Source organism: Sorex fumeus, unplaced genomic scaffold (assembly GCF_029834395.1).
Source record: "Sorex fumeus unplaced genomic scaffold, SorFum_2.1 ptg000063l, whole genome shotgun sequence".
NCBI classification, from domain to species: Eukaryota; Metazoa; Chordata; class Mammalia; order Eulipotyphla; family Soricidae; genus Sorex; species Sorex fumeus.
The window spans coordinates 59,525,940-59,539,841 of NW_026606120.1; the positions used below are offsets into that span (position 1 = coordinate 59,525,940).

At 37.9% G+C, this 13,902-nt stretch overlaps 2 protein-coding genes across 2 annotated transcripts in view; both read right to left on the reverse strand.

Annotated features, from left to right (window-relative positions):
- The window catches only part of BRIP1 (BRCA1 interacting helicase 1), a 158,411-nt gene that overhangs the window by 48,883 nt on the left and 95,626 nt on the right, over positions 1–13,902 (reverse strand). The window contains 2 exon segments of the mRNA XM_056127330.1: positions 10,895–11,016; positions 11,948–12,107. Coding sequence (XP_055983305.1) covers positions 10,895–11,016; positions 11,948–12,107 — 282 coding nt within the window.
- The window catches only part of INTS2 (integrator complex subunit 2), a 186,620-nt gene that overhangs the window by 17,205 nt on the left and 155,513 nt on the right, over positions 1–13,902 (reverse strand). The window lies entirely within an intron of this gene.

Below are 13,902 nucleotides of genomic sequence, written 5' to 3' on the forward strand. Positions count from 1 at the left end.
TAGTATTGAGTATCACTCTTAAATCATAAGAACCTAACATACCATTCTAATATTTTGAGGGGGAGCCATACCCGGTGGTGCCACTCACTCAGCGTGATGTAGGGACTCCTGGAGATCCTTAACATTTTTCAAATATAAAAACTTCAGTCCTGTGTCATCATGATCACGATCACGATCATCCTGTTGTTCTTCGATTGCCTCGAGCAGGCCCCAGTAATGTCTCGTTCATCCTAGCCCTGAGATTTTAAAGAGTACCATATTCAAGGCTCTTTCAGGGTTAGGAGAATGAGGCCCATTATTGTTACTGGTATTTGGCATATTGGGTACGCCACGGGGAGTTTGCCAGACTCTGCCGTGTGGGCAGGTTACATTCGGTAGCCTGCCAGGTTGTCCAAAGTAAGAATGTGAGGAATGTCCTAAAAAGTTAAGCAGCCTGGATACCGAGGGTCAGAAATACCTGGGTTAGAATTCTTTGATTTTCTATGATGAGGTGTAAGCGAGCATTCACTCTGTAGCCACTGGAGTTGCAATTGTGAATGAGTTGGGTGGCCGATGGTAAATTCCTAAATATGTCTTTGCATCCATATGAGTTTAATAGTAATTCCTGTATCATACCTACTTTAGCAATTTATTTTCGTCAGCCAGTTTCTGGTTGCTTTTTCCTATTAGGCTTCTCCCCAGATATCCAGAAAACAGGACCTTGAAGAAGTGACAGTCATTCTTGTCTTTTTCCCCATCTGATGACATGTGCTTAGGAAGATGTCAGAGTTTGGCCTTAGGCCTCCCCTAAATATAGCCTTATGAATTTTTCCCCAAAGGAATAAAGGCATAATATTTACAGTGGAAGAATATTGTTGTGTTTTGTTTTGGGGACACAAAACTGTTTGTGGAGGGTTGAAGTGATAGCATAGCGGGTAGGGCATTTGCCTTGCACACGGCAGACCCAGGTTCGATTCCCAGCATCCCATATGGTCCCCTGACCACCGCCAGGAGTGATTCCTGAGTGCAGAGCCAGGAGTAACCCCTGAGCATCGCCGGGTGTGATCCAAAAAGCAAAACAAAAAACAAAAAACAAAACAGAACTGTGTTTGTGTTTACTGTGTTCAGGGGACTAAATGATGCAGGAGGTCAAACCGAGTCTTCACATTCAAAGCATGCACCCCCAGTCCTGTGAGCTACCTTTTAGGGAGGATATTTTTACAGAACACTAAAGAATACAAATAGAAGCCAGAGAAATAGTATAGCGGGTAAGGTGCTTGTCTTTTATTTGCTCAGTCTTGGTTCAGTACTTGGCACCCCATCTGGTGCCCTGAGTGGAGCTACAAGTGATCCCTGAGCAGTGTCTGGTATGGCAAAGTAAAAATAAAAATAAATGTAATTTAAAATTCTACAAACACTGTATAATGTGCCACTGAAGATAGCCATGCCATAAATTTGTGATATGGAGGCTTAATTACAAATTTAAAGGCTTTTGTAGTTTTGAGATCAGAGTGACTGACTAAATGATTTACTTTAGATATTCATTAAAGAACAGACTTGTTACACTGTGTTTAAATATATTAAATTTTTTTTTCTTTTAGTTATACTTTCCACTAATGTCTAGTCATATAAAGGCCTTGATTCACTCTCCTGTCCCTCAAATACTTTGGCTGAGTTACAGAAAGTTTTCTTCTTAACTATTTCACGATTAAGTATGTCCTTATGAATGATCAGAAGCATCTGGGAAAGGTGGAAGTGAAAAAATATTCTCACTGGGGAAGTTAGCTTAATGCTTGTCCCTCAGAGTGGCCTATTATCAACATTTCATAGTGGGTTTCTTTATTTTCAGGTCCCTGAAGTATGTGCAATAAATTACGACTTCAACTAAACAAGTCACACTTGGCTCCAAAATGAAATTTTCCTACCTCCAACTTTCTAATCCCTAAGGTGAAAAGAGGAAATCCTGGTCACAGCCAAATAAGTCATATTTTTGGCTCTAATATACATTTTCCTGCTTTTCTAAAAGCCAAGCACTACAGTTGAGACAAAGTTTAAGTTAGTATTTAAATTTTTACTTTCATAATCCATGTCACAAATTTAAGAAAAAATTAGAATCATAAAAATCAATGTCATTGCCCTCTTTTTCACTCAAATCACTTCTCTAACTCATACATCAATTGTATCCCTTAAAAATACTGATTTAAAAAAGCAGAGAAACATTGTATAGAAATAGATGGTTTCAGTTTTCATATGATAGAATATTTAAAGTTTTCATTTTAGAAATAAATTTTACTTATTCCAGATGATTACTACTAATACAGTACTAATACAGTACTAATTTATATTAGTACTCAGTCGAGTACTAATATAAAAGAAAACGATAAAGTCCTAATTTTTGACCTAGTAATTTAAACAAATATTTTAGTTTTGAAGAGACCTTTATGGAAGTCATTTAGCTTATCATCTCATTTAGAAATAATAATATGGAAGACATACCCTAAGGTAACTGATTCATAGGGAGATGTGTCTAATGTGTTCTCTTCCCTTGAGTATAAGCAGAACCTGTGACTTGTTCTAGCCAACAGAATGACAAAGGTGATAGGATGGTCATTTCCTTAATTATATCACTATTATAAACTAATAGGGGCTATAGAGGTTGTACAGTGGACAAAGCACTTGTCTTGCATGCTGCCAACCTGAGTTTGATCCCCAGTACTCCCTGTGTCTCCCCCAAGCTCCATCAGGAGTTATCCTGAGCACAGAGCTACTAGTAAGTTCTGAGCACCACCTGCCGAGTGTGGCCCAAAACCCAAAAACAAAACAAAACAAAAAGAAATGGTGCATGTAAGTTATTCCTAAAATCATGTCAAGTTATATGTCAGTCTTTGCAGAATGGAGCTCAGAGAATCTTGTTGGCCTTGAAGAAGTAATTTTCAATTTTGTGAGAAGGCCACTAGATAAGGAAATTGTAAGTGATCTTAGGATAAGAGAGCAGGCCCTAGACAGGTCAACCCTGCAACCTAAAGGACCAGCCAACAATTTGAATAAACTTGGAAAAAGATTTCAAGTCCAGGGAGAACACAATTCAACCAACATAAATTGCGATCTTGTGGAAACTGAGCAGAGGATTGAGCTTTAACCAGAAACAAACTTCTGACCCATATAAACCATGAAAGAGAAATGTATGGTACCTTAAGTTACTGAGTTTGTGGTATTTTGCAGTGCAGTAATAGAAAACTCATATAAAAATATAGTCAATGTTACTTTCCCAATTGATTAAGAGTATAAAATGCTATAGCAATTGAGCATTTCCTTCTATAACTCCTTCAATGATTCATAAAATATTACATTGCCTCATTAAACGTCATATTAATGTTCAAGGGTCTAGGAATGGTGAGCTATTTTTCTTCAAATCAAATATCTAGGAGTCAGAGCAATAGTACAATGGGTAGGGTGCTTGCTTTCCAGGAAGTTGACTCAAATTCAATCCTTGACACCACATGGAGTGCCCTGGCCCCCTCCATGTGTGATCCCTGAGCACAGAGCCAGAAGTAAGCCCTGAGCATCACCAAATATGGCCTCCAAACAAAAAGAAAAAGAAAATACCATTTGATTCAGTAGAATCACTTCTAGGCATTTGTCAAAACAATTTTTTTTACCCTTATAATCATAAAGGTAAAGGTAAAGGTAAAGGCCCTCCCGTTGATCGTCGATTTGCTCGAGCGGGCCCAGTAACGTCTCCATCGGAGACTTCGTTGTTACTGTGTTTGGCATATCGAATACTCTCGGTAGCTTGCCGGGCTTTCCGAGAGGGGCGGAGGAATCGAACTCGGGTCAGCCATGTTGGCCGCTTGTAAGACGAATGCCCTACCCGCTGTGCTATCGCTCCAGCCCTATAATCATAGTCAAACAAAAAAACACTGTCCTCCCGTTGTTCATCGAGTTGCTCAACCGGGCCCAGTAACGTCTCCATTGTGACACTTGTTACTGTGTTTGGCATATCGAACATGTCATGGGTAGCTTGCCAGGCTTTGCTGTGCGGGCAAGATACTCTTCGTAGCTTGCTGGGCTCTCCGAGAGGGGTGGAGGAATCAAACCTGGGTTGCCCGGGTCGGCTGCGTGCAAGGCAAACACCCTACCTAAGCAAGCTACTGAGAGTATCTCGCCAGCACGGCAAAGCCTGGCAAGCTACCCGTGACATATTTGATACACCAAAAACAGTAACAAGAAGTCACCCAATGGAGATGTTACTAGTGCCCGCTCAAGCAAATCGATGAACAACGGGAGGACAGTGCTACAGTGTTATGAATAAGAAATAATCTTCTAAAAATGATCCAAAAAAAGTTTCCTTAGAGGAAGGTGTGTGGAGTGTTGTATCTCACCCTGGAGCCATTAAGCCCTTTTATAAGAGTTTACTAACATGTTGTTACTGGTTTCCCATTGTGTGCTTATATATGTGTTGTGTGTGTGTGTGTGTGTGAGCATGTGTGCTCATACACACACACACACACACATTAGGTTGCTTTCTACATTACACTCCATCAAATGTAATGTGCTACTCTTGGTACATCAGTAGGGCAGAGTATGAGATGTCACTCCAAGAATTGTAAAATTTTAAAGTAGGATGATACAGCTAGAGTTAAAATTTTAACTGGATGGTGACTTTGGGGTATGTAGGCATCTCTGTGGCATGTTGCTCTCTTCCTCTTCTGAGATTTATTTGTGAGTCTCTGGATCATGGCCATTAATGAGCTTATATGGCGCCAGAGGCAGTTCGTGGCTATGATTGCCAGGGTCCCGGTAGAACAGGAAGATGGGGAGCTTGCCCATTCCCAATTCTGTGAGAGCCTAGAGATTTTGGTCACAAAACCTGCATACCCGAGTTTTTCAGCAAATTGACTGATTTACTGATTCATTCATTCATTCTCATGGATGAGGCTCATTCAGAACTCTGTTCAGGGGACCATATGTGGTGTGCTAGAGATCAAACCAGAGACAGCCACATACAAGCAAAGCATCATACTCCCTGTGTTAGCTCTCTGATGCCCACCTTTTCTTTTCTTTTCTCTCTCTCTTTCTCTCTCTCTTTCTTTCTTTCTTTCTTTCTTTCTTTCTTTCTTTCTTTCTTTCTTTCTTTCTTTCTTTCTGTCACACCCAGTGATGTACAGTGCTATTCCTGGCTCTGTACGCAGTAATTACTTTTGGTGGTGCTCAGGGGACCATATGGGATGCCGGGGGTTGAACCTGCAAGGCAGGCCATCTGCAAGGCAAATGTGCTCCTCACTGGCCTATCATTCCGGTCTAATGCTTCTTCTTCTTCTTCTTTTTTTTTCTTTTTGGGTCACACCCAACGATGCACAGGGGTTACTCCTGACTCTGCACTCAGAAATTACCCCTGGCGGTGCTCAGGGGACCATGTGGGATGCTGGAAATTGAACCCGGGTTGGCCACATGCAAGGCAAATGCCCTACCCACTGTGTTATTGCTCCAGCCCCCTAACTCTTCATTTTTAAAAGGACTTCTAGACATTTTTCCTATGAAGGTGAAATCAATTTATATTCCCACCAACAGTATATAAAATATACTTTTTCTTCACAGCCTCAACAAAATTTGTTTTCATTTTTTTTCAATAAAGATCATTCTAATGGGTGTAAAATTTTATCTCATTGTAGTTTTTTTTTCTTTTTCTTTTTTGGGCCACAACTGGAGGTATTCAAAAGCCACTTCTGGCTCTGTGTTCAGGAACATACATAATAGTGCTCAACGGACCATATGCAGGGCCAGGGTTCGAACTAGGGTTGGCCAAATGTAATGCAAGTGTCTTAAACCTTGTACTATCTCTCCAGATCATCTCAGTGTGGTTTTAAACTAGATTTCCCAAGTGAAATAGAACATCGTTTCAAGCATAATATTCTAATTGTAGAGACAGAAAGATGTTTAAAAAATTGTTTTACTCTTCAATGTACAATATCTAACATATTATTTAAAAATACTTATAGACATTAAAACAGTAAAGCAATCTAAAAGACAAAGATACAAATTAATAACTTCAGTTATACTAATAGAAATATATATGTATATACATATATACATGTATATACAGATGCAATATACATATGGGGGGTGTTGGATGTTTTGTTTGTTTTTATTTCTGGAGATTCTAAGGAATCACTCCAGGCAGGACTCAGAACCATAAGAGTGCTGGGTATCAAACCCAGGTCAAAGGCTGCAAGGCAAAAAACCTACCCTACTATCTTTCTGGCCCAACAATATAAAAACAAAAAAACAGATTAAGATTACCTGATATGTCTAGGTTATACTTAGAAGATAAACAAAGACACACAAAAGGTAAGAAGGAAACCAAAGTAGTACCTGACCAAAAAAAATCAACTAAATACAAAAAAGGGCAAAAAAAAATTTGAAGAACAAAAGGCACAAAAGTAAAAAAATCAATAGCAAAGGATAAAAGTAGGCCTCCTTTCTTATCAGAGTTACGTTAGATGTAAACAGATTAAATTCTAGGAATGAATTAATAAAAGATGCATGATCAAACTAACTGATGTCTATAAGAAATTTTAGATAAAAGAAAGCTAGACCCTTATATGCAAAATTCTAAATGGTCCAATTATCTACGATTAGAGATAACAGTATAAAACTTTTTCTTTTGATTTGTTTTTGGGCCACACCCAGCAGTGCTCAATGCTGACCCCTAGTGTCTTTTGAAGGATCATATGGGGTGCTGGGGGTCTCGTGCAAGGTAGCAATTTATCCGCTATACAATCGCTTCGACCCCCAACAGAATAAAACTTTTTGAAGGAAAAACTAAGGGCAAATCTATGTGACCTAGGAATTGGCAATGGCTTCCTAAATATGACACATAAGCATAGGTATTAAGAAATAAACAGTGGATTTCATTAAAATGTAAAACTCCTTTTATATCCTATAGAATTCCACTAATATTAAAATTGTTTATCTATGAATTTTAAGAAATCATCTATATTTCATACTGTTGCTGAATCTCAATAATTTTCAAACAATAAAAGGCCTTCTTACCATCTTTCTTATTTGGAGGCTTGGCAGTCCAGGGATCCTTCCTGTCAATTCTTGGTCAGTGATTTAATGCCAAGGCCTGAGGATATGGTGCTGCTTCAGCACTGCAATGTGAGAGTGGGGTCTCCAGGGTGATACCTGGCAGTATTTGAGAGATGTTCAGGGGACTATGTAGAGCCAAGTTTTAACCAGGATAAGTTTGCATGCAAAGCATGTATTTTAATCCCTGTACTAATTCTGTGATATTCTTTTTTAATATAAAAATCTGTCTTTGAATGGATGCCTTACAAAATATAATTTAGTTAAGAAAAAAGTACTCAGAACTTTTGAGTCTTTTGCCACATTTAACATGAAAAAAAAAACAAAAAAACAAAAAACATTTCTCTCTCACTGCTTCTGACCTTGATCTTGAATATATAACAGGTTTTGGTCAACAGATTAGCAGATATGATATAAACAGGTACTTGAAAAGTACTTGCAAAGCCTGCCCTGTTGTACCTCTGTCATTGCAATGATAACATGCTTTGGCTAGTCTGATGGGTTACAAAGAATGAAATACCAAAGTTGACCCAGCTACAGATAACCTACATTGGTCAAACCAAACAAAGCAGGGTGACCGACCCTAGCTAAATTCAGCAGAGCTACCCTGCGATGCTCAGCCTACATTCTTCCCATCCAGCTGCCCAACTGACAGTGTGATCAATAATATATCATTGTAGAGGGCTTTGTTTTGAGGGAGCTGTGAGTGGGGGGAATGGGGGTTCCCAAGAATGTTCAGGAGGCCCTTCCAGCATTTTTCAGTCAATTGTTCTGGAGGTTCAATGCAAAGACCTGAGGATGCAGTGTTTCGGAGGTCTCCAGAATTGCATCTGGTAGTGTTCAGGAACTATGCAGTGTTAGAACCAGGGTTGGCTGCATGCAAGTATATTACCCAAGTACCATCTCTTCAGCCTAATGATTTCTATTTTGAGTATCTGAGTTTTAAAATGTGTTCAGGTAGAATTGAGCCAGACATGTAACAACAAGAAACACATTCCTCTTATATCTGTCATTGCCACAATTTCCCTCCTTATTTGTCCCTTATCCTAACATAGTCTGGACTATACTTGTGTCTACACTACTTACCTCATTTAGGAACCACTAGAGAAACTTCACTCTCCTGCTTCAAGAATTCACTTGAATTAAGGGTTAGGATTAACTATTGCAACAGGATCATTTCTAAGGATTGTCCGATCAGGTCAACAAGTATCTTTTTTGATTGTGGAGAGATAGTACGAGTCAGCCACTTGTTTTGCATGTGGCTGACTAGGGTTCAATCCCCAAAACTGCACACGATCTCCCAAACACTGCCAGGAGATGGTCCTCAGCATCACATATAAACCAAAACCAAAAAAAAAAAAACCCACAGATTTTTTTGTATAAAAGAATGAGATATTGCCTGACAAGAATTTATCTGAGGAAAAGAAAACATTAAGAATCCAAGATTGGCATAACAACAAGACCCAGAATCATAGTTGAACAGTTAAGATAACAAATATAGAAGACAAATGTAATTTTTTCTTTATGTAGTAATTTGTTTTTAAGAATTTTTTGAAGTGGGGTGGATACTGGGAACTTTGGTGGTGGAAAATGCACTGGTGAAGGGATGGGTGTTTGATCATTGTATGACAATAACTCAAACATGAAAGCTTTGTAGCTGTATCTCACAATGATTCAATAAAAAAAAGAAAAAAAGAATTTTTCGAAGAAGACTGTAATAGGGCCAGAGAGGTATTACAGTGAATATGGATTTGTCTTGCATGCCACCAACCCATGTTTGATCCCCAGCATCCTCTATGGTCCCCCAAACACTGCCAGAAGTAATTCCTGAGTGCAAAGCCAGAAGTAACCCATGAGCATTGCAGGTGTGGCCAAAAAATAAAAAAAGGAGAATAACATAATAATCATCCATATTTCCTTGAAACCTGTTTTCAAGTGAAATATAATAGGATGTGCTAAAGTCTTTTTTAAATATGTATCCCAATATCATTCATTTCTCATCTCCTTAGATGAAATTATTATTATGAGTTTAATGTGAATTAAGCGTTGTTATTTTGTAAGTATATTAATTAGTTAACCTATTATGAGAGAGAAAGCTATCTCCTTTATCAGCTTTATCAGCTCATATATCAAGGTTTCATATAATTAAATCCAAGAAAGAGATGCAGAACAAGCAAAAATTTAAAGAGAGCTGGTTTAGGGAGAAAAAAGTATCTATTCAGGACACAGAAAAATTTTAACACAGCATTACAGCCAAAAGGTAAACAAGTAAGCTATAAAGCGCCACTGCAGTACCACTGCCCAAAGCAGAGCAGTCAACAGCACTCAGCTGCAGTTTACTATCAGCACTAATGCTGCTAATAGTGAACCCAACAGCATTTTTAAGTACTGTCACTGTCACTGTCCTCCTGTTGTTCATCAATTTGCTCAAGTGGGCCCAGTAACATCTCTATTTTGAGACTTGTTACTGTGTTTGGCATATTGAATGCATCACGGGTAGCTTGCCAGGCTTTGCTGCGGGCGAGATACTCTCGGTAGCTTGCAGGGCTTTCCAAGAGGGGCAGACGGATTGAACCTGACTCGGCAGGCCTGGCTGCGCACAAGGCAAATGTCCTACCGCTGTGCTGTCATTCCAGCCCGTTTTTAAGTACATGTTAACTATTTCATCAGTAACAAAAGTAAGAAGGAGCTATTTTAGATTAGAACTCCTGAGCATGGTAACTCCTGGATCTGGTAATCAGCACTCAGTGACTGGAAGCAGTAGAAGTCAACAAAAGTATTTGAGGATTTTTAGAAATTTTGAAGAGGTCAAGAATTTGGAAAAAAAAAATAGGGGCCAACCAGTGAAATACTATTCATTCCTGAAAATTTTAGGTAGTTTCTAATGTCTGTCTAGTATTAATAAGAAGATAGCTCTCTAGTAAAGGAATTCCTACTCTAGTATGAGATCCTAACAGATTGTATCCTGAAGGAAGGGATATAAATTATGTACTCAATGGAGTAAATTCAGCAGCCAGAAAATCTCAAATATGGTCTTCAATTGCTAGAACCTTAAAACATGTAACAAAAATAAAAGAAAATACTCCCTAATCGAAGATAATATCACCTTAGGTCTCACACTATTGCAATAACTAACTCAGTCAAGTATAAAGCTTAGCAAACCAGTGTTCATAAAACAAAACTCTTATTTCTGAACTATTCCTCCCATTGTAACCATAAAACCAACAAAATATTTGCAGAAATTAGATACATAACAACATAACATATAACCTCAAAATCAAGGAGCTCAAGGAGCTCCAGTTGATGAACTCTATGACTCTCAGCTCCCTTCCTGGTCTTAATTTCCTGACAAAGGCATGGAACATTGCACTCCTGGTTATATATATGTAGTGATCCTGCTGAGATGAGGAGGGAGATATTCAAATATGGAATAGGAAAATGCAGGGAAAATCTTGGGAATAGAGAGAACAGAAACAGAGAAAGGTTTCTAGAAGTCCCAGAAGGATCGTTGTGAGTCTGTGATTGAAAACTTGAAAAATATAAATTCTACCTCCAGAGCTTTTGATTCAGTAGGTCTGAATATGTGTATTTCCATCAAAATTTCAGTTGTTGACCACAGACTACACTCTGAAAGTTATTCTTGTTGAGCAAAAGATTGAATAAGTTAAAAACTAAACTAATATCTGAATAAGTTAAAAACTAATATAAAACTAAACTCTTAGTCACCACAGAATTAAAACAAAAATATCTGAGGGCTATGAAAAACATAGACTTACATGAGCTTGATTTATATGATAAACAAAATGTCTAGGCTTTGATGACTTACCTGTAGATCTTTCACATTTGGAAAAGGAATTCCTATGGTTATGACAGCACGGGCATTGTCATCTGAGAAATCCAGACCTTCACTCACTTTACCACGACAAACTGCTACCAAGAGGGCTCCATCTTAAGAAAGAGAAAATAGGGATTTTTAAAAGCACATCCAAAATTCTCAGGAATTGTTTATTTTTGTCATTTGGAAAATCTGATTAAGTAATGATAGTAGCAAATTTGAAAGAATCAAAATTCTAAAATATTTTGATATAAAGTTTTATAAGCCCAATACTTTTATGTATAAGGGAAATAAAATTACATTTAGGTATAAGGTAGCAGTAAACCAATTTACAAATTGTCTATATCCTAGATAGCGGTAAAACCGTATCAAAGTGTTAAATATGAACTAAACAACTGTGAACCAACTGTTTCATCATTAAAAAGTTAAATTAATTCCATTTCCCTAAAACTAGATGTAAAATTTTCAGTGACTTAAATAAATTCTATTTATACCCTATTTAAATTATCAAAGATTTAAAAACATATGAAACAGTCTATAATTTTATCATGCAAATACTGATAGTTATGTTATAGCATCTTTATGATGGTGTTTTATTCATAAATTACTATTAGCCAGCTCTTCCTAGAAAACATTATATGATTATCAAACTTTGAAATTGAGCCATCAGTCATACTTTATAAATTCAAATGCACTCAAAGTAGAGAATCTAAGGACAAAGTATATTATTTGCATTAAAATGTAGGGCTCATTTGGCTAATAAAGTGGATTGATTTATGTTCTTTCACAAAATTTTAGCCAATAGAAAGAAGACTATGTGAAGCTCCCTGAAACTGCATGCTATTTTATAAGGCTAAATTGTTGTTTAAAGAGTAACTGGATATAATATTATTTTATTTAAGTCATTTTCTTTTCACTCAAGATTACAAAATGGTATTTTTCCTTTAAGTGTATTACATTTACAAAGATAACACAAAAATTCTATTAGCACCAATTTCTTACATTATAGAAAAAGAATATGACCATCAAATAATTTCCAATTACCTTTCTCTCCTTTGAACTTGATTGCATCATAATATACCTGTAGTAATTCATCAAAATCGGTTTTTTCTCCTCCCTGTGGTTCTACAATGACTGTCTTCACCAACTCCAAATTATTCCACAAACCGGTATAGAGCCAACGTTCTTTTAACTTTTCTAACAACTGAAAGCAGAAAACACAACAACAAAAATTGCGTGTTCAAGTAAAAAGACTTATCTTGTTTGTTTTTTTTAAGTCAATATGATTTTAGGTGCCAGAGAGATAGTACAGAGGTTAAAATGTCTGCTTTTAACCTGGTTCGATGCCCAATACCATATGGTTCCCAAAGCACCGCTGGAAGCAATTCCTCAGCACAGAGTCAGAAACAGCCCCTGGGTACTGCTAGAAGTGACCCAAAAACCAGATAAATAAAGCAAATATGTGACTATGTCATATTGATGTAGGCAGGTCTGCAGATAGGGAAGGCCCCCTCCCAAGGCAATGGCAGTAAACTTCCTGGGAAGTAATAGCCCTGAACTCATGGAGAACTGGTGCCTGTCTATAACAGACCAGGAGGAAGCTAGACCCCCTTCCAACAGAAGCTTCATCAGGAACAAAAGGCCAGGAAAGGAATTTCAAAGAAGACCATCACCACTCCCAACTCTACCCCCTTGACAACCTCCTTAACAATGGACTTTTACCTAGGTAAAAGTTCCACACGGGGCAAGCTGGAGAAACCCTATAAAAGTCACTTTAAACAAAGGAAGTGCGCACATATACTGCCTGAGCCCATGTGCTGCCTGTGCCATATGGCCGAGTACACGTGGTGCCTGAGCACATGTATCATCCACATCTCCCCTCTTGAGATGTGTGCTTTCCTGCTTTCATGTCTAATGCTGGGATGTGTGTATGGCTCTTTCTTCCCTTGGAAAAGCCAGGGTTCTCTCTTGAGCACGTTACTTTCCACTTTCCTGCTTTCTCTCCCTCCTTCCCCTCAAAACCTCCAAATAAAAACTGCCCATCTCTACTCCTGAAATTCCTTTCTATGAGGTGAGACAAGAACCCAGTATCCCTGGGTTCTGGGTGGCAGAGGCGGGATCGGGAGAAAGTCTCCTTCCCACTTTCTCCTCCCCACTTCACATGAGCCACCTGTGGAGCCCACTGACATCAATAGTGAAACTTCAGTTCAAAGGACAAGACCCTGACAAAGGTAATAATGTATTTGCTTTTTGGTATATATGTGAAAATGTATGCCAAATAATCTGAAAATACACATGGTAATTCATTTCTGACTGCCAGATCATGAGAAAATAGCTTTTTGTTTTTGGTCTTCAGGGTCAGACCTGGTGGTACTCAATGTTTTATCCACTGGCTCTGCATTCAGGAATCACTTCTGATAAGGCTCTGTGGACTACACGTGGTACCCGAACTAAAACCTGGATCTGCCACATGCAAGGCAAGCACCCTGCCTGCTGTAGTATCACTCTGGCCCTGAGAAAATAATAAGTTCCAGTACTGAATATTTTGAACATTTAAGATACGTAAAACTATCCCTTAAATATAATCCCTCAAGTTTGAGAAATAATTCAAAAGTTGATTCAATGTACAAAATTTTCCCCCAAAGAAATTCAGCAGAGAAAAATTTTTCATCCATTACCTAGAAATGAGAATATCAAATATATGATTTAAAAAACATCAAACTTTGGACTTCAAAAGTATAAGAAATTTTAAAGCAAGAATAAAATATACAATTATTAACAATAGTTGAATAAAACATTCTCCATTGATGTTTGGATTCTAAGAGATTCAGGGATTTATAGACAATGAAAACAGCTTCATAGGCTTACAAATGAATAATGAATACCACAATTTTATGTTAATGAGAAAAATTTTGGACAGCTCCTAGGCATAAGAAAAAAATGGTATCTGGTTGTTGGGGTAATTCACAGCACCCCCAGTCCCTATTCTTCAGAAAAGA